The sequence below is a fragment of the Filicampus tigris genome, chromosome 4 (assembly GCF_054856515.1).
Source record: "Filicampus tigris isolate MCC_2025a chromosome 4, RoL_Ftig_1.0, whole genome shotgun sequence".
Classification (NCBI taxonomy): Eukaryota; Metazoa; Chordata; class Actinopteri; order Syngnathiformes; family Syngnathidae; genus Filicampus; species Filicampus tigris.
The window spans coordinates 16,651,571-16,671,852 of NC_141220.1; the positions used below are offsets into that span (position 1 = coordinate 16,651,571).

The following is a 20,282-nucleotide window of genomic DNA, read 5'->3' on the forward strand; positions in this document are numbered from 1 at the left end:
TATCTCGAGGGATGTAAATGGTCTGCTGTTGAACATATATTTGTTATAATTAACTACATATCATTTAAGTATTCCTTATATCCTGAATCATATCAAGCATTTGGCTATTCCTTCAGGCAACCATTGGAGACTCATCGGGCACACTAATCTACATGCACCCCTCATTGGCCTAATGGAAATCCACCCACACGCTCATCGGAGCACATTCACGCTCACAAGCAGCCTGTCTCAATCAGCACCGCAGTACAACTTCACAGGATGTTGGAAAACTGACGAAAATTGCTTGTGTGATGAGAATCTGATTCGATCTATTTTTTTACCTGAGCTTCTTTTTTTTTTTTGCAGTGAAACTATCATGTTTCTACATCAGATCTTCTACCAGGGCTTAAAAGCCAGAATAGCCAGCTGGCCAACGTTGGTGCTGGGTAAGGAGGACATTTCATTTGAACATGAATGTGTCAAGATAACGCGTCACAGTACTAACCCAAACTACTTGGCCAGCCGACCTGTTCGACATCCTGCTGCCTATGCTGAACATCTACCAGGAGTTTGTGAGGAATCACCAATACAGCCTCCAGATCCTGGCTCACTGCAAGCAGAACCGAGACTTTGACAAGCTGCTGAAGCAGTACGAGGCCAAGCCCGACTGCGAGGAGAGAACTCTGGAGACCTTCCTCACCTACCCCATGTTCCAGGTGAGCACTTCAATTAGGATTTTTTTAACATCATGAATGCCATGTCAGTTTTAGATATCATCTAACACAACATGTATATCGACAAAATGCAATTTATGTATTTGTTTAGTTTTATAAAGGTATTTTATCTTCATATCATTTCCCTATAGGCCACAACATGAAGTCCACCTTCACTCATGTGATCTGATTTAAAAAAAAAATGTATTCTGTTGTGGCCGGTGAGTCTAACTCCGCTGGTTCTTCATTGTAGTAATAAATTATTCAAAAATATACATGGGGAATTCACTCTTTCCAACACCTCTTTTGGGCTACAGTAGCAGCAAGTGTGAGGTGCGCCACCTATGGGGGAAAGATTTCAGTGCAGGTGCAGTAGCTTGTGAAAAATGAAGAAAACATATTGCTAGCTTTACGTACACGTTGAAGGCAAAAGTGTAATTATTATCCATCCATTTAATTATTATCCATCCATAATTATCCTACTGAGGATAAATATAATCCTCACATTATGAGTCAACCAAAGTCAGCAGTATTGAAAACGAATAGCTGGAGGGATATCATGAGAGGTTTGTTTTTGTTGTTATTTTTATTTTTATCGCTTAATAATCTAGACAGATTTAAGACATTACGCCTTCTTGTGGCACACCTGATCACCAACCTAAACAGCGGGACATTGTCTGTTTTGGCTCGCGGTGCCCCCGTGGTGTCGTTCATGCCTATAAAAAGCTGTTGTTTTTGGAGCTCAGGCTTCAATAATGGCTCCTCGCTGGCAAGATATGCACTTTCCCGGCAGTCCGCTCTGCTGGGGCCTATGCTGCCGGCTGTGCTGCGTTGATAATAAATTTTTGCTGATGAGCGGAGATTGCGCTCACCTCTGATCCGCCTCTCATTAGTGTGTGTGCACGTTTGCATCTGTGTATTCTGGAGCGTGTGCATTTGCACGTTAGCTGTAATATCTGTTCGACTCCCCTGTTGTCGTGTGCAGATTCCCCGCTACATTCTTACGCTTCATGAACTTCTTGCCCACACGCCCCATGAACACATAGAGAGGAACAGCCTGGACTATGCCAAATCAAAGCTGGAAGAGCTTTCAAGGTAAAATAAAGGAAAAAGAAGGTTCAAGTTTTATAGGGGATACGCAAGCTCAATAAAAAAATTAAAAGAGAAATTTCATATGGATGAAAATATTGAGACATCACCTAATTCAGCAGTTCTTCATGGTACTAGGCACCATATTTAGTTATTTGAGCAGGTGTTGATTACTGACCTGTCATGCCTTGAAAGTACATAATTTTTCACCTCGATCAGTAAAAAAAAAAAAATCAATAAATGAAATGCAGATGTCTCTCACTGAATTTGAATATCGTAGAAAAGTGAATTGATTTCAGTACAGTAAACCTCTCTTTGCAGGGGATAAGGATTGAGCTCTGACGCAAATAGCTCAGAAAAATGTTTATAACTCCTTATGTTAATGATTTAATATGGGCACTTTAATACAGCCAAACTATGATTCCAAAACATTTGTATATAATTTCACATCGTATAAGGTTAACCTTAAAATTAAATGGTGTACAGATTTTTTTAATTAAAAAAAAAAATCCACTGAAAAGTGCCATTCATTGTACATGCAGTAAAGACTCTCTGTAACTTCCACTAACAACCCAGGCTAAACATAGCTCCTCCTCTACACTCGAGTCAAAATGAATTATGTCAAGGTACAAAGTACTTCCTTGATACCAGTTATTACTTTCCTATTAGCCATGGCTTTGGTGCCATTTTGTGGCATCTTAGAGTGTTATAGAAAGAATATAGTGTGGACCGTAAATAGAGGGGTTCACTGTATCGAAATTCAAAAAAGGAAAACATTATTATAAAGAATTACTAAACACATGGATACTGAAGGTCTACCTACCTCATTTCTGTTCTAAAATTGTTTATTAATTTTTCTAATGTAATATCCTAACATCTCGAGGTGCTGAATTTTGGGTTTTCGTTAGCTGTGAGAAAAAAAATAATCATAAGCTGTGTGTAGTGAATCACTGTAATATATGAGTGTCATTTTTTTAATTGAACTACCAAAATGAATTAAGATATATTAAGTAATTGCAATGCAGTATTTTTGATTTATTGAAATGCACATAGTACATAGTACATAGTAGGTCCAACATCAAACGTTTTTCAGAATGAATGGACAAAAAAAATACCATAGACACTTTCTGCCACCTAATATTATTAGGTGTAACAGTCCAACGCATGTGTTCATATTTATAAAAGTTGAAAACAGGTGTTCTTTTTCTCAGAATCATGCACGACGAAGTGAGCGAGACAGAGAACATCCGGAAGAACCTGGCCATCGAGCGCATGATCGTGGAGGGCTGCGAGATCCTCCTGGACACCAGCCAGACGTTTGTAAGACAAGGTACTGTCGCAACAAACTCATTTCACAGGTACTGGAAATAGTGTAGACCCCAATGAGGACATTCTTTAACTAGATAGTACTACCTGAGGCAAACTGATAATGAGTCCATTAAATATAAGGGGTTCCCAAAATGGAAAAGAAAAATAGAAAATGTAGCCAGTCCATCTCAAGCAATTTAGAGCAAAAGATATATAGACTAGATTAAAAAAAAAAAAAAAAAAAGTGAGAAAATACTCAATACAGAAATTACACACAGTGGTACTGCAACCCCACTGGCGTAGCTGATGTAGGGTTGGTGGGTTTTGTAATCTCATGGGCCATCTTGTGGTCAAACTTTTTAAAATGTATATTTATTTATTTATGTTATTATGTAATGTTGCCGGGGTTGACCCTCGCGGCGGCAGGTATCACGGACGTCAGGCTGAGTCACTGCATTGTGAAGGGGGGGTATGAGCTCCTCCCCAATTTGAACTGATCCATGCGTCTGCTGAATGTCATCAGCTCAGCCGCCCAGTCGGCGACCGTTATTTCTCTGGGGGAAAAAAGCGAGGTAGTCGACATTTGCAAAAGATGCTTAATCCTCATTCATCATTCCAATTAACCCCTTGAAGAATGTTTTATTTTTTTAACATACTAATATTGTAGTGATATTTAATTTCTTTTTACACTCGTATGTTAAAATTGTATTAAATATGTTTTTATGATGGTGACGGTTGACAAAAAATAGACATCCAAACAAATTGTGGAATTTTGTTGGCTCTTTAGGATTCCACTACACACTTCTTTATATTTATATACAGTATATGTACCTCTTGTCTCTTTTTGTGTCTCTATTGCACTCTCAGGCTCTCTCATCCAGGTACCGTTGAGCGAGAAGGGCAAGATCACCCGTGGGCGCCTGGGCTCTCTGTCTTTGAAGAAGGAAGGGGAGAGGCAGTGCTTTCTCTTCTCCAAGCATCTAATCATCTGCACCAGAGGGTCTGGGGGAAAGCTTCACCTCACCAAGGTGGGCCCAAGCTGCTGACCAAGCTTCTCTCAGTATCTGCAGGCTGTCCCATGAGTTTCAATTGAGCGGATTACGGAAACATCAGAGGGAAGGCGAGGAGGGTTGGGCAACGGCGTGGCTTTTATCAGCGCTCGTGACCTCTGAAGAGACACGAGCGGCCCTGTCGCATGCTCACCGAGGCTCGTTGTTCGTGTTTGAAGGCGCAGACGCTTGATGTCACTTTGACTCGGGAAACGGAGTGCAGCTGTCTTATTACTTCACATTGCTCAACATTATGATCGATGTTTGCGGGACTAAAATGAGGCAACAAAGCTTTCCGCTGAATCCCGTAAATCTACACTCATCAGCCACTTCATTACATCTACACGGTCTAATGAAACACAATCTAAGAGCTGGACCCACATTTACATCTTTAGAAAGATAATACTTGCTTGTTTTTTATTGACACAGTCAGAGAGATATAAATTTCTCTTTTTTTCCTCCATTTTATATACAATAATTGTATTGGATCTCAGTGTGCAGGTCTACGTGCAGAGTACCTTTTGTGGCCAAAGACTGTAAACACAAGCAAAATGTATGCAGTAAACAGTTTTTCTTTTTAAGTGTAGTAACTTATGAAAGTCTAATTAAATAATTGATTTTTTTCTGGGGCTGGTTAGCACGTCCGCCTCACAGTTGTTCAGAGGTCGTGGGTTCGATCCCGGCCCCGTCCTCCCTATGTGGAGTTCGCATGTTCTCCCCGTGCCTGCGTGCGGTTTTTTCGGGTACTCCGATTTCCTCCCACATTCCAAAAACATGCATGGTAAGTTGATTGGACTCTCTAAATTGCCCCTAGGTGTGATTGTGAGTGCGGATGTTTGTCTCTGTGTGCCCTGCGATTGACTGGCAACCAATTCCAGGGTGTCCCCTGCCTACTGCCCGAAGACAGCTGGGATAGGCTCCGGCACTCCCCGCGACCCTTGTGAGGATAAGCGGTATAGATAATGGATGGATGGATGGATTTTTTGACTGGGATAGGCTCCATCATGTAAATCCTCCTTTTCATATTTGAGAAAGAGTGAGAGAAAAAGAGAGAGAGAGAGAGAGAGAGAGAGAGAGAGAGAGAGAGAGAGAGAGAGAGAGAGTCTACTGAGAGGCTGGCATGGAGAACAAAACTAAATGCACATTGTGCGTTTGCAGAATGGAGTCGTCTCCCTCATAGACTGCACCCTTATGGAGGACCCTGAGGGGACCGATGATGAGTGTGAGTGTATTGTTCATGAGACAGCATTGCACCTTGCAGGAATGTAATAATAAGGAGCCGGCTGTATCTAACATAATGAAAAATTATTAAATATCTATTACATCATTTTAAAACAGCTTAAAGGGAAAATCAACCAAAACATAGTTTTTTTTCAAGTATATGTTCTATGCAAGCCCACTTGTTGAAACAAGTCGTTCTGATAAATATTGTATTTGTGGAATAAGATCTAATCCACTCATTTTTAGCCATCTCTGGGGGCGGCCATTTTGTCACTTCAGTCGACTGAAAATGACATCACAACTACCCAGGGCTCAGGTAACGAGTATTCACGGCTCAGCTTTAGAAAACAGGCGAGCTGTCATTGGTCGTTACCTGAGCCCTGAGCCACTGTGATGTCACTTTCAGTCAAAAGAAGTGACAAAATGGCCACACCCAGAGATGGCTAAAAACAAGTGGATTTTGCTGCTTAACTCGTATTGCACAAACGCCATATTAATCAGAATGCCATGTTTCAACTAGTAGGCCTGCTGGGAACATATTCTTGAAAAAAATATGTTTGGGTTGATTTTCCTTTAAGAGCAGTCTTTTGTATTATAATGGTGATACAACCTTTATCATGTGCATTTAAAAAAAATCACATCAAAATAACATTTATTCACATCGTATTCCTAAGCAAAATGCAGGTCTACTTTTTCTGTTGGATGACTTTACCGAGTATTCTCATGTCCCCAGCCAAATCAGACAAAGGCGGCCAGGACATGGAGCACCTGGACTTCAAGATTGTGGTGGAGCCAAAGGACTGTCAATCGTTTACAGTCATCTTGGTGGCTTCTTCCAGGCAGGAGAAGTCTGCATGGACCAGTGACATCAGCCAGGCACGTCCCAACGCATCACTTTGCAGCTTTTTTATTTTTGGTAACGTTCTTGTGTGGCCTTACCTGTTATGTTGACTGTACCGCCCTGTGTGTCTCACAGTGCATTGACAACATCCGCTGCAACGGCCTCATGATGAACGCCTTTGAGGACAACTCCAAAGTCACCGTCCCACAGATGATCAAGTAAGCCGTTCCAATGCCACAAACAAACTGTTTCCATGTCTAATACTTTGTATACCTACAATATTATTACCTTTCTTTACATTTGTATTGTAGTGAAAATTGATTCCACTGGAGACAGAGACACTTTGACTTTATTGTAATTATGCCACTTGCTGTCGCTAAGGCCACGGGTGAGCTGGAACTTAGTCCTGGTTTGACACGGGGTGAGAGGCGGGTACACCTTGAACTGGTTGCCAGCCAATCACAGATTTTATTTCATCCAATTGCAGTTTTTTTTTTTTTTTCATTTGATTGATTTTTTAAAGTCTATGTTTTTTTTTAAATTTATGCTCCATATATATATATATATATATATATATATATATATATATATATATAAAATATACAACCCCAAACTAGGATCTCAAATAATGTTATAAACACACACACAAAAACAACTGAAACATTCAGTTGACCAGGTTTATTCCTCTGTCGTATCTTATGAGGTTGTAATTTCGATTCCGTTGATCCTGAAATTCTGGATAATAATTCCTATCCTATTAATTCACGGTCCGTATTGTCTTCCTGCGCGCAGGTCTGACTCGAGTCTGTACTGCGACGATGTGGACATTCGCTTCAGCAAGATGATGAACTCCTGCAAGGTGCTGCAGATACGCTATGCCAGCGTGGAACGTTTGCTGGAGAGGCTGACCGACCTGCGCTTCCTCTCCATCGACTTCCTCAACACGTTCCTGCACTCCTATCGCGTGTTCACCACTGCCGATGTGGTGCTGGATAAACTCATCACCATCTACAAGAAGCCCATCAGCGCAATCCCTGCTCGGTGAGTCACGCAACTTAAATTCGCTGGATTATTGAAAGCTTTGCTGAATAGCAAAACGAGTCATATTCGTAATGTTTAACATCCTTCTTGAGCTAATCAGAAATTGGGAGGAAATGGGTGTAATGTGCCCCATAGGAGAAATGATTGGACTCTCGGGTTAATGACTATACTTTTTTAAAGGGAGAATATAAGTTTAAAAAAATATGTCAAGTGTAGAAAAGAGGAACCATTGAGCAATGAGCATCACCTGACTCTCATGGTAGAATGAAGGACCCTTGCAAATGACCATAAAACATATTTTTTAAAGCAACACTGTGTAACCTTAAGTTTTCATTGATTATGGCGGCAATATGTGAACAAAAGCGGGAGTGTTTTGAGTGAAGTCAACCACATTAATCCTGAGCTCTCACTCGCCTGCAGTTGGACTGAATTGCATTTCTGTTTCCAGTGGCTGTGTTTAGAATGAATGGTGATGATGCAGTGAATCTAATTGTGTCCAAACAATATCATATAATGAGGCTTTGTCTTTGTAACGAATGGGGAAAGGGGGGAAGTGACAAAGCAGTCAGCACGTTTGTAGGTTTTTTTGTGTGGCAAGGTTTGTGGTTTCCTCCTCAAAGTTTCCTTGTGCCAGTAAAAGCGATACAGACCCCCTCATGACAAAGGTACCATTCAACTAGTTGTAAGTCAATGTTTCATTAGAAGAGTTATGAAAATATTTTATTAAAGGTGAATACTTACGTGGTGTTGCTTTAATATATATATATTGGATGGGAAAGAATCCGTCTCATTGTACACCTAATAAAATTCAAATGCTAAAGGGCTACCTCATCAATGAGTCCATATACAGACACATGGCAAGAAAAAATATGAATTACAAACAAGAATGAACTGTAGAAGAAGAAGCTAGCCCAAGTAGTTTGCCTGATGATGAAGAACTGATAACTACTGTGCATTGTGGTTACAAATTCACCTCCTTTTCATTTTTGTTGCAGTGAATTAATTACTTGGGAAACACAGTAAGTTTCACCTCATATTTTTTTTAGGCTGATGCAGAGTCAAATATTGGCCTGAAAGGAATTATGATAACTTATTCTTTTTCGGTCCCTTAATGCTTACAACAGAAAAGATATATACAAGCAGAATATTGGACTGCCCCTGAAAGGTGGCAATTTGCTCCTAAAATTTGAGAATGTGCAAGCTAATTTTTCAACCACTCGCGCCTGTGCGACTAGTAATTTTCGAGATTTAAATAAAAATACTATATAGGTACTTTAATATGTTTTTGTTGCTGACAGACTTCACTCCACACTTCAGCCCCTTCATCAGAAAAACAATGAGAATGAGTGGAGTGAATATTTACTTTGCAAATCGACTTATAGTGTACTCCGCTAAATTTTCAACTTGCGCCCCGAAAATTTCAGGTTAGGGGCCACTGTGCTCCTAGTAGAAAATTGTTAGTCTGGAGCCCTGCTTTATTATGTGTACAACGGAGAGAAAAATAGAAAAAAAAATCATCTGGTTTTTTTTCTGCCGATTTCTACTTTTGGGGGGAAATGTTTGAATGTGGCGGCACGGTGGTCGACTGGTTAGCACGTCCGCCTCACAGTTCAGAGGTCGTGGGTTCGATCCCGGCTCCGGCCTCCCTGTGTGGAGTTTGCATGTTCTCCCCGTGCCTGCGTGGGTTTTCTCCGGGCACTCCGGTTTCCTCCCACATTCCAAAAACATGCATGGTAAGTTGATTGGACTGTCTAAATTGCCCCTAGGTGTGATTGTGAGTGCGGATGTTTGTCTCTGTGTGCCCTGCGATTGGCTGGCAACCAGTTCAGGGTGTCCCCCGCCTACTGCCCAAAGACAGCTGGGATAGGCTCCAGCACGCCCCGCGACCCTTGTGAGGAGAAGCGGTACAGATAATGGATGGATGGATGGATGTTTGAATGTCATTTCTTTGTCTTAGGTTGCAGTGTGTTAATGTATTACAAAAAGAAAAACAAACCAAGGCAAAAAAAAAAAAAAAAGAGCAGATTTTTGTGGCAATTTTAAAGGACCAAATAATATCAGCTGATTAAATCAGCAGGCCGATTCATTGGCCCAGCCGTAATATGAAGTTACAAAAGTGTGTGCCAATCAATCCATAACGGAGAGTACATCAAGCAAAGAAAACGCTCTGGGACACCGGAGTGTGTGCAAATATGTGTGTTTTCCGTGGTCAAAGACAATAATTGGACCCGGTCTCTCGGCTGTCTGGAAGTGTCTCAACTGGTCTGCGTCGCGCTATGGCAACCGAGCTCGCTGCTGCAGGACCCCACCCTCGCCTAGCTCCCATCTCTCCTCATTGCAAAAAGCTCCGTGGTGTGAAATATTGATGGAACATTGCGGTGGGGCTAACTCGACTGCCTCGGCAGGCCAGAGGCAGGAGCCCCCCGCTGCGGGGTTATGATCAGCTGCAGCTCCCCTTTGTCCACGCCCTGCAGCATTGCCCACCCCACAGCACTTGTTATGTCACTGTGAGACACCTACACTCGACTGCTTGTGTCAGCGGCGGCCATGCGCACTATCATTCGCTGTGCTATTTTTGGGAACCCATGAGGTCGCCAGCAGGGTGGCAGAGAGAGGGCGTTTTTTTTTCTTTTTTTTTTCTACAGCCTGCACTGTGTGTTGCTCTGAATCGTCCAGACACGGACGCAAATAGACTGGGTTTGCATACATCATTTAGGAAGGATGTGTATTTAGCAAAGCTCCTCAGACATATTCCTCAGTCGTGAACTTCAATGAAATGCATATATGTGGCTGTGATGCAGGTCCCTGGAGTTGTTCTTCGCAAGCAGTCAGAATAACAAACTCCTGTATGGAGAGCCACCAAGCTCCCCCAGGGCCAGCAGGAAGTTCTCCTCCCCTCCTCCCTTGGCCATCGCTAAGAACTCGTCTCCAAACCGACGACGCAAGCTCTCCCTCAACATCCCCATCATCACCGGGGGCAAAGCTCTCGACCTGGCTGCCCTGAGCTGCTCCTCCAATGGCTATGCAAGCATGTACTCCTCCATGTCCCCGTTCAGCAAGACCACCTTGGACATCAACAAACTCTACGTGTCCAGCCCGATTACTAGCAAAATACCAGATGAGGGAGAGGACAAGAAAGACAAGGTGGAGGAGACTTCAGTGTGCAAACAAGGTAGGCTGGCCTGAGCAGTGTTGGGCGGTCACGGACCTCAGGGGCGGAGCCCGAACGTGGCTAATGGGTGGCCCTGGAAAAATCAGGGTGGGCCTGAATATTTCTCTCACTGAGCACAATCCTCCTGTCCTGACACATTGTATATTCAAATGACAGACGGAATAACATGAAGTTCAAATCTTCCTTAGACAACCACAATTATGCCTTTCTTAATATTCAATAAAATTAAAAAAACACAACAAAATGCATATTAAAAAATAATTTAATAATGATGTATGTAAATATTTTATGATTTTAGCATTTAAGATAAATATTGATTCTGAACTGCTCCAGATGGTGTAGAGTACATGGCACAGTTGTGTTCTGTTATATTACATTTTTATATATATATTCAACACTCCAAATCTGTATTTTTTTTTCTTTGTGGAGCACTTTGATGAATGAGTGACTTAATTTGAGGAGCACCATTCTAATTTTGAGGAGCATCTTTTTTGGTGAAAAAGTGAAAATAAAAACCCATGACTTTATTGTGAAAACAAACAAATAACATTACTGACATAAACATTTTCTACTATATTATTATACTTTTAAGCTTATAGGCCACTCCTCCTGGCTGTTGTACGCTGTAAAGGAACTGAATTCATTTCGGGTTTCCAATTCTATTTAGCAAGTATGATTTTCTCTTGTGAGTCCAGACACTGATTAAGTTTCCTGCTATTTTACTCTTCAAATTGGATGTTCTATGCTTTATTGCAGTTCCAGACAGACTTCTGTGAAAAGTGTACTTGATATCCCAAGCACTTAATTTCTGTGTTAAAGGGTTATAGGTCAATCTTAGGTTAGCTTAGCACTTAACATGGCTTCCCCGTCTTTCCTAGTCATTCCTTTGTGAGAACGATACTAGTCGTTTATTTCCACTTATTTCGAGGTTTATGATTGATGGTCTCTATAACTGCGAGGTGGATTCGGTAAGTCCCCATTGAAGTCCCAGCTAGGTAGCAAACCAACATGAAACTCTGACTGAACTCCACTTTCCTGACTTTATTGTCATGCTGTGGTGCAGATCTCTCCGTGCGGGAAGAAAGTGACAATGATCAAAACCAGAGTGATGACGCCGACCCGGAAGCCTCGCCTACAAAGTCGCCAACCACCCCGAAAAACATCAAATGCAAAAACTCCTCAGGTACATTTTGTTCCAAAGAGTGCTGTGACGTCATTACGACAAGGCAGTGTGTTATACAAACCAGCATGTACCCAACCCCGACTCACCCTCAGCAGCATCGAGCTTTCAGGACATAAATAGAATCCAAAGAGCCGCATACGTTTTGCTGTTTGGGATTGAGTGGTTTAACCGAATTTGATTAATCGTCTTTGTGCGAAAGCAAGCACAAAGGAGACGTGGCTCTGTGTCAAAAGCTGAAATAACAAGTCGACGGTTCGTAACATGCAGGGGAAGCCAGTGTTGGCTTGAGTAGGTGTCAGGGAAACTTGTGTCATAGCAACTACATCGAGAGCGTGTTTTCCCTTTCCACCCACGGATAATGAGGCTGTTTCACTGCAGCCAAGATTATCTGTGCCTCCTAAATCTCACGACCACATTGCAGGGGGAGGGAAAAATGCCTTTAAAAGCAAATGCCCTCCCCGGAATCAAGTGAAATGGCGGAAGCGTGTGCCCCTCACGATGTAGGATTTCTCGCCTCTTGTGATGTGTCTATGTTCTCGGGATTTAAATAGCTGACTGCAGAATCTGTTGATTCCTCTGTTATGCTGATATTTGGTGGCTATATTTAGCTGCAACCATCTTGAATACCAAAGCTTGCTATAGAGGGGAGGCTGGAGGACGGTTGCGTTGGTCTGTGGAGCCCCATAGTGGAGACTTTAGGAAGAACTGGCAGTCAATTCTGCAGCAAAAACATAAATACCTTCCATCCACCCGGCAGGGTTCTGTAGTGTACCTTTTATCCTGTTCAGGGTCACGGGAAGCTGACTTCGAATGAAAGGCAGACTACACCCTGGACTGGTCACCAGGCAATCACAGGGCATATATAGAGACAGACTGAAAATAACCTTTCACACACACATTCCCACTGCCATTGAGTGGGAAATGAACCCATGCTGCCTGCATGGAAGTCAGGAAAATAAAGTGTTACACCATCAATGACTATAAATAATCAAAAAGACACATTGTCATTAACACTTTAACTTTGACAGCCCAATATATATATACATATACACATATACACTATATTTTATAGGTCATTTACTTTACTCTTTATCACTGCGCTGTGGTTCAATTCCACAGCAAATGTTTTTTCGATTCTCTGTATGTCCAGTACAATGGTTCTCAAAGTGTGGTATGGGTACCACTAGTGTTGTGTATGTGGGCTCCCTCTAGTGGTATGCAAAATAATTACTGAATTAAATGAACTGAGCATAATAATACAATGTCTTTTTTTTAAACCTAGAACAATATGTTTTAATTGCATCTTTATTCAAGTATCCAGTTTTTATTTCTCCATTGTAAACCGTGCATAATGTTACAGTGACTAACAATAATATCAAATATACTGTACCTTTTTGGAATAAAATCTCTGCCTCATTTTTGATGAACATGAACCTACCTATTATGCCACTTTATTTGAATGTTGAGTACAATTCATGTTTTGTGGTTGTACTTGATTTAAAAGTGTTTGAGTACAGTACTGTCGAAGTCCAGTACAGACCTGAACAATTGACACTAAAGCTTTTTGAATCATGTTTCAGAGTTCTCTCTGTTCTCCTACAACAATGGGATGGTGATGTCCTCATGTCGAGAGTTGGACAACAACCGCAGTGCGCTGTCTGCTGCCTCGGCCTTTGCCATTGCCACAGCCGGAGCAAATGAGGGCACCCCCACCAAGGAAAAATATCGAAGGATGTCCCTCGCCAGTACAGGTGCATTTCCACCATGTGTTACAAAAGCACCATTCGTAGCTTGCATTAGTCAATGGGGTGGTGTTGAGACTAGTGTGCTAGATTGGTTGTTTGGCACAATACACAGACTTCCACTGTCAAAATACCCTTGAGAAAGGTAAACCCTCAAACCCTCCATAAATGAATACTCTTGCTTGTCTGTTCAAATATTCCATGCAGGCTTCCCAACAGATCAAAGGAATGGCGACAAAGAGTTTGTGATCAGACGAGCGGCAACCAACAGAGTTCTGAATGTTCTCAGACACTGGGTGTCCAAACACTCGCCGGTAAATACAGGTTTTAAAGCTTGGATGCAAAAACTTCAATTCACTTTGTCAAATGGGGCTCACCTCAGAGCCGGAATCCAATCCTGGAGAGGATCTTGTTACCAACAACATCAATCCATGTAACAGTCGCGCTCTTGTTATTCTTGACTACAACCATAACAACAGTAGACACATTTACAGCTCGTGGCCCAAAATGTTTCAAAACATATTGTATATGTACTGGCATAAAATCAACATAATACAAGCTCCTAATAACCAGCCCAACAGACAATTATTTATTACACAAAAAAAAAGACCCTGGAATTAAAAAGCCTTTCACACTTCTTCATGGTCAATAAATTTTACTCTGACAATTAGCAACTGGAGAAAAACTGACCCCTCATTTGGGGTGCTAATTCTAATTTTGGCATCACTGGCATGCACTAAATACAGTACACTCATACAGTCCAAACCCTTCCTGTCTAAAAATCTACTGATGAGCCATGCTGTTGCATATAGAGTATAACACTTTTCAGGCCACGTGCCTTCAGATAAATTAGACAGAAACACAAGCTACTGGTACTGTAACCAATCCAAAAATATGTGGGAATGTTGCTTAACTATTAAAGGTACATATTAATATTTTAATTCTATTTGTAACTGTCTTTGTCCTTCTAGGACTTTGAGAGTAACAATGAGTTGAAAACAAAGGTTATCGCCTTCCTCGAGGAAGTGATGCATGATCCTGAGCTGCTGACTCAAGAGAGAAAAGCAGCAGCCAATATCATCAGGTGTGTCATTGAATTCCCATGCTAATATTCATTCTAGAAGTCCACACTTGCCATCTTTGACTATTTTAACTTCTGTATTTTTTTTGCGCTGTCAGAACTCTAACTCAGGATGATCATGGTGACAATCAAATTGCTCTTGAAGATGTGACACAAATGGTGAGTGATGTTAATTCAATCAAGCTTTTTCCAAGGCGGATTTAGGTGGTGGGGGTTCCTCCCCAACTGCACTTAAACGTTACATTTACTGAAGGGATATTTTCTCTATTTTTTAAAAAATATTATTATATTGTGTTAAATACTTACTTGGCCTTAACATTTTTTGAGGACAATAGAAGACAAGCTTCCATCTGATAATGATTGTTTTTATCCTTTCAGGTGGGTTTAGGGAAGGCCGACCCCTTCGAGAACCACTCAGCCTTGGAGGTTGCAGAGCAGCTCACCCTGCTGGACCATCTCGTCTTTAAGGTTATCCCATATGAGTGAGTGTAACCGCCTTTTCTTAATTTTATTATAAAGAAAGAAAGTGTCCTAAAAGTAATGTTCCTTGTCTTGATAGGGAATTTTTTGGTCAAGGCTGGATGAAAAATGACAAGAATGAGAAGACACCCTATATTATGAGGACCACAAAGCACTTCAACGATGTATGTCACGTCTGAGTCATGTCAGTTTTGAAACTACAGTGAATTTTAAACGTTTGGAAACCCTCCAAAAAAAATGCAAGCATAAAGGACTGTACAGTATTGCTAGGTGTTGTGTGCCGTGAATACACCTAGATGGCAGTAATGTTGAAGGTTAACCGAAAAATGCAAACAAAATGGGCAAATTCCAATTGAACAGGAAACAGAGCTCAGTCAAAAGTGACGCGACAACCAAAAGACTATAACACACGATACTCTGCCGGGGATACGAGATCAAGAACGAGACATCTAGAAAACCACGCTTGAGCTGGACACCAAGCAAGAGCAATAATCCAACAAAGCTAAGTGCCAGACGGAGTCCTTTTAAACCCAGTTGATTGTCATGAGACACAGGTGCGCAGCTGAAGGGCACGCACTCCACTCCAGCTGGGCTGCGCAGTAGAGAAGAAAAAAAAAAGAAACGAGGCAAAAAAAAAACAACAACAACAGAGCCAAAACCATGACAAACAGCACTGTCTTGGTCCTCTCTTCTGCCAGATAAGCAACCTTATCGCCACGGAGATCCTGCGCTCTGACGACGTGGTCACCCGAGTGGCGGTCATTGAGAAATGGGTGGCGGTGGCGGACATTTGCCGCTGTCTCCATAACTACAACGCTGTGCTTGAGATCACCTCCTCCCTCAACCGAAGTTCTGTCTTCCGTCTCAAAAAGACCTGGCTCAAGGTGTCCAAGCAGGTGTGTAACAACACTATACATTCAACTGTGTATGTTTTTGTTAAACGGCAAAGCCAATGTTCCTGCAGACAAAAGCCCTGATTGACAAGCTGCAAAAGATGGTGTCTTCGGAGGGGAGGTTCAAAAACTTGAGAGAGGCTCTGAAGAAGTGAGTCAGGCTTTTGGTTGACCCGTTTTTGTGCTTTTAAAAAGTGGCTTAACAAAGGGATGATGATTTTTTTTTTGCCCCCTCTCCAGCTGTGATCCCCCATGTGTGCCCTATCTGGGCATGTACCTCACAGACTTGGCCTTCATCGAGGAGGGAACACCAAACTACACCGAAGACAATTTGGTCAACTTTTCAAAGATGAGAATGGTGAGATGCCCCCGCTTCTATACACGTGCCGTCTTGCTTAGTTTTTGTGTTTACTGACTAATTCATATTTTGGTTCTACTCATTTTCAGATTTCTCACATCATCAGAGAAATCCGACAGTTTCAGCAAACGGCATACAAGCTTGATCTTCAACCAAAGGTTAGGCAAGTTGCGGTCAAGTCATCTTTTGAGAATTACCTAATATAAACAGACATAAAATTATGTGTTCTTTTATTTTTATTTTTTATCTAAATCGCTAGGAGTGTAAATCCCATCAGTCAAAAAATGCATCATGAAGAAGAAAAAAACATATGCTGTAAATCGCTCCTGAGTATAAATCGCATTTTGGGGGGAAATCCGAGTGACGATAAACGGTTCAGACAATGGGCGGATGGATGGAATTATTTTACAAAAACCTAGCCCAAGAACAGTAGAGCTCGGACTTGTCCCCCAAATTCCCAAAACTCAGAGTGGTGTTAGGGCGTCATAAAGAATTTCCAAACGCGACCAGTATTGACGACAGTGAACAAGTTCAAATTTTCTTCCAATCTTCTGGTTCTAACAACAGAAACGTTTTTCTTAAGAACCCTGCGTCGAATTGTGGGAAGGTACAATCCTGGTCAGTGATTGAGCCTTTTGCTGCTGTAAGTAGTAAAATCTTTGTTGTGGCTGCATGCTAGTGACGGCAGATAACTTACAGTCACACATTAGTTACCATGACGACTACTCCTTAATCTTCTATTTGTTGTTCTTCTTCCATTTCTCCTACTTCCTTATGGCGGTTGGCATGTACCTTTGGTGCATTTTTAGAACGACCTTCTCTAAAACAGTGAATGCAAATGTCCAAGTGTTCAATATCAAAGTACTTTTTGCCAACTTGCTGTTCTCTGACAAGGAGCAATAAATTATCTTGTTCAATTAGAATTGCTATTCAAACAGTTCTCTCTCTGTTCACATTTTGACATCATGAGACAAAGGTGACACCTCACCTAGCAAGTGATCACCAGTAGTTACTTACAGATGATGATAAAGATTATTGATATCTCTTACACCACTTTCAAAGTGGTTTACTACTTTCTTGACAAATTTGCACCTAATTACTTTGACTTGAATTTTCATTTCAGGATTAACATCAGTGTGTCCCAAAATGTATTTGAGCTAAGGCAAATACAATAATCTACTTCAGAAAAAATCTCAACAGATAACAACCAATCATGTCTCAGCTTCGCAAGCAGCAAAATCCACTCATTTTTAGCCATCTCAGGGGGCGGCCATTTTGTCCCTTCTTTTGATTGAAAGTGACATCACAGTTGCTCAGGGCTCAGGTAACGACCAATCATAGCTCGCCTGTTTTCTAAAGCTGAGCCGTGATTGGTCGTTATCTGAATCCTGAGCAACTTCAATGTCATCTTCAGTTGACAGAAGTGACAAAATGGCCACCACCTGAACCAGCTAAAAACAGGTGTATTTCTCATATTCCAGAAACGCAATATTAGTCAGAATGCCGAATTTCAACTAGTGAGGCCTGCATAGAACATATTCTGGAAAGAAAATATGTTTGGGTGGACTTCCGCTTCAAGAAAATAATTTTAGGACCAATTAAGTAAAATATTAGGATTTCTTGCAGCACAGCCGATGATCCCTCATTGCGCACTGATTTGCCACGGCACACTGTTTGGGAATCACTCAGTATCAAGTATCCAGTGATTTGCAACTTTTGGGCCAATTATTTACATTTATTTACTGTACTGAAGACATGCACACTGACTTGATTCTGCGGTTGCTTTTTATGGTCTTTGAGTTTGCCCTCTTTTGGTTTGTGCTGCAGGTAGCCCAGTACCTACTGGATGGGAGCTGCGTTCTGGATGAAGAAAGCATGTACGAAGCGTCCCTCAGAATTGAGCCGAAAGTATCCAACTGATGGGGCGAAGCGGCGTCCTCTATGCTATGTTCTCTTCTCTGTTAATATGACACATCAGTTCACATACAGTACACATCCACTTTTGCCTTGTTGTATAAGATATTTGCTCTTCTGTACAGTAGATGTTTGAGGTTGTTTGATGACAGAAGATATGTTGAATCTTTTGTTTATTACAATAATATTTTGGAAGCATAATAACAGAGGTCACCTTGGTTAGTCACATTCAAATCAATGTGACCTATGACTTTATTTTGCTTAATGTAAACTTTACACTTGCCAGTTCTCTTTACTTCAGTTTTATCCATAAGTAAAGTTTTAGTTTGTCCACAACCAATGTAGCATTGTAAAAAGCGCATCAAATCAGGTAAAAGAGCACAGAGAACACAGAGATTGTGTGCACGCAAAGTAAGATGCGGGAACAACATTCGGTGGTAAGCGAACCATCTCTATGCTTCCTAAACCAAAACTGAAAGAGGTTCGTCTCTTCATTTCTGCTCTGCAACAAATGTTCCCAAATGTTTTGCACCATAGACTATTTTTATACTGACAGCATCCAGGAAAAAAAATCACAATGACACATTAAAGAAACAGAAGCTATTGTGCCTGGTTTAGTCACATACAAAATCGTAATTTGGTGGTGAAGAAAGGTAGTGATGACAGACTGTTACCTTATTGACTAATAACCATGTTGAGTTGCTCATCTATAATACTATATTAAATTATATATATATATATATATATATATATATATATATAATCACGGTTGGGTCTGTGGCAGGAACTGCAGATAAATAGCAAAGTGTTAGAAAGTGATGCTCATCAATATTTTCAAATTGTTACCAACTTTTTTTGTCTTTTTTTTGTATAAATTTGTTTCTTGGTCTCCTGTCCTGACTGTGCAAAGTATGTCAGAGTCATCGCTCGTACAAGACAGGTTACACCTCTTCTTATTTATAGAGTTCTGTTGTTTATCGTAAAGCGTACACCAGTTCAGTATAACATGATTGTTTGAATTAAAAATGAATTTATTTTATTTTTTTTAAATACTTTTCAAAAAAAGATGGTAAGTGTTCAGCGATACTTGTGTAGAGTATAAAGGTTGTTGCTCCTCTGTAATTAAAAGACAATCTGTCCATCTTGCTGTTCCAGTGATTGTGGAACGTGACAGTATATCACTCTGTTATTTGCATTGCTGTTTATTAACAATATGATAAAAACATAAGTGAATGACCTCTGCCTGCAACATTCAAACACTATTTTTGTAGTAGTCTACGAGAGTGACCTGCTCTTTATATAAACATGAGAAAGTATTTTGTACCTTGTTGTTAATTCACTTCTCTGACACGTGCTGTACATTTTGTACATGCTAGCCCTGCATATCCCTCAATGTGGAACAGTGTGATCCTTTATATATATATATAAATAAATAAAAATTATATATATATGTATAGATATAGATATATATATATACATATATATACAGTGTGATCTATATATATATATGTATATATATATATATATATATATATATATATACATATATATATATATATATATATATATATATATATATATATATATATATATATATATAGCAAGCTTCAATACAAAAATGCTACAACAGTGTGGTCTTGAAACCATGACTTTAGAGTAGGAATCAACAAGTGTTTTGCATTTATACTGTAATCCTGTCTATAACCATTTCTGTTAGCAGGAATTATAGTAATGTAGTGCTTATTCTGTGAATATTTGTATGTATTTTTACTATGTATGTACAGGACACTTTTGAAGCTCATGTGGCAGGCATGCAACACCGACAAAATCATACTATATACTTATACTGTAGACACTTATACATGCACATACAATACTCTTATAAGATATATGAACAAATAAACATTTTTGCTGTTAGCAATACCCAGTGGTATGAAAATTATCTTTCAACCCTCGTGTTTCCACACCTCAATAAAATACTCCCCGTTTTGTAAGAAAATTAAGTAAGTATAAAAATATAGATAAAATCAAAGACATTGATGATTTTAACAAACAATTATGTTTCCAAGTTACCTCTTGCTAATAAATCAATTTTGTCTCAGGGGCATTTTGTCTCAAGTGTTTTTGTAGATCATGATTTTAAAAATACTTGGTTCTGGCTTTATTTGAGGTTTCATCTATTATTAATAAGAATAAAACATACAAGTTGAACAGAGTT

The 20,282-nt window shown here is 40.4% G+C and overlaps 1 protein-coding gene across 2 annotated transcripts in view; it reads left to right on the forward strand.

Moving 5' to 3' along the window:
* The window catches only part of LOC147148681 (ras-specific guanine nucleotide-releasing factor 1), a 46,407-nt gene extending 26,236 nt beyond the window's left edge, over positions 1 to 20,171 (forward strand). For both annotated transcript variants that reach the window (XM_086027380.1, XM_086027379.1), the window contains 22 exons: positions 346 to 425; positions 502 to 695; positions 1,678 to 1,787; positions 2,993 to 3,111; positions 3,957 to 4,117; positions 5,297 to 5,360; positions 6,093 to 6,235; positions 6,336 to 6,418; positions 6,993 to 7,241; positions 10,043 to 10,413; positions 11,477 to 11,596; positions 13,177 to 13,347; positions 13,546 to 13,652; positions 14,310 to 14,422; positions 14,518 to 14,578; positions 14,798 to 14,901; positions 14,979 to 15,063; positions 15,598 to 15,795; positions 15,864 to 15,943; positions 16,033 to 16,150; positions 16,240 to 16,308; positions 17,978 to 20,171. In XM_086027380.1, coding sequence (XP_085883506.1) covers positions 346 to 425; positions 502 to 695; positions 1,678 to 1,787; positions 2,993 to 3,111; positions 3,957 to 4,117; positions 5,297 to 5,360; positions 6,093 to 6,235; positions 6,336 to 6,418; positions 6,993 to 7,241; positions 10,043 to 10,413; positions 11,477 to 11,596; positions 13,177 to 13,347; positions 13,546 to 13,652; positions 14,310 to 14,422; positions 14,518 to 14,578; positions 14,798 to 14,901; positions 14,979 to 15,063; positions 15,598 to 15,795; positions 15,864 to 15,943; positions 16,033 to 16,150; positions 16,240 to 16,308; positions 17,978 to 18,070 — 2,893 coding nt within the window. In that variant the 3' untranslated portion in view covers positions 18,071 to 20,171. The remainder of the gene's footprint in view (positions 1 to 345; positions 426 to 501; positions 696 to 1,677; positions 1,788 to 2,992; positions 3,112 to 3,956; positions 4,118 to 5,296; positions 5,361 to 6,092; positions 6,236 to 6,335; positions 6,419 to 6,992; positions 7,242 to 10,042; positions 10,414 to 11,476; positions 11,597 to 13,176; positions 13,348 to 13,545; positions 13,653 to 14,309; positions 14,423 to 14,517; positions 14,579 to 14,797; positions 14,902 to 14,978; positions 15,064 to 15,597; positions 15,796 to 15,863; positions 15,944 to 16,032; positions 16,151 to 16,239; positions 16,309 to 17,977) is intronic.
* Positions 20,172 to 20,282: the final 111 nt, after the last annotated feature.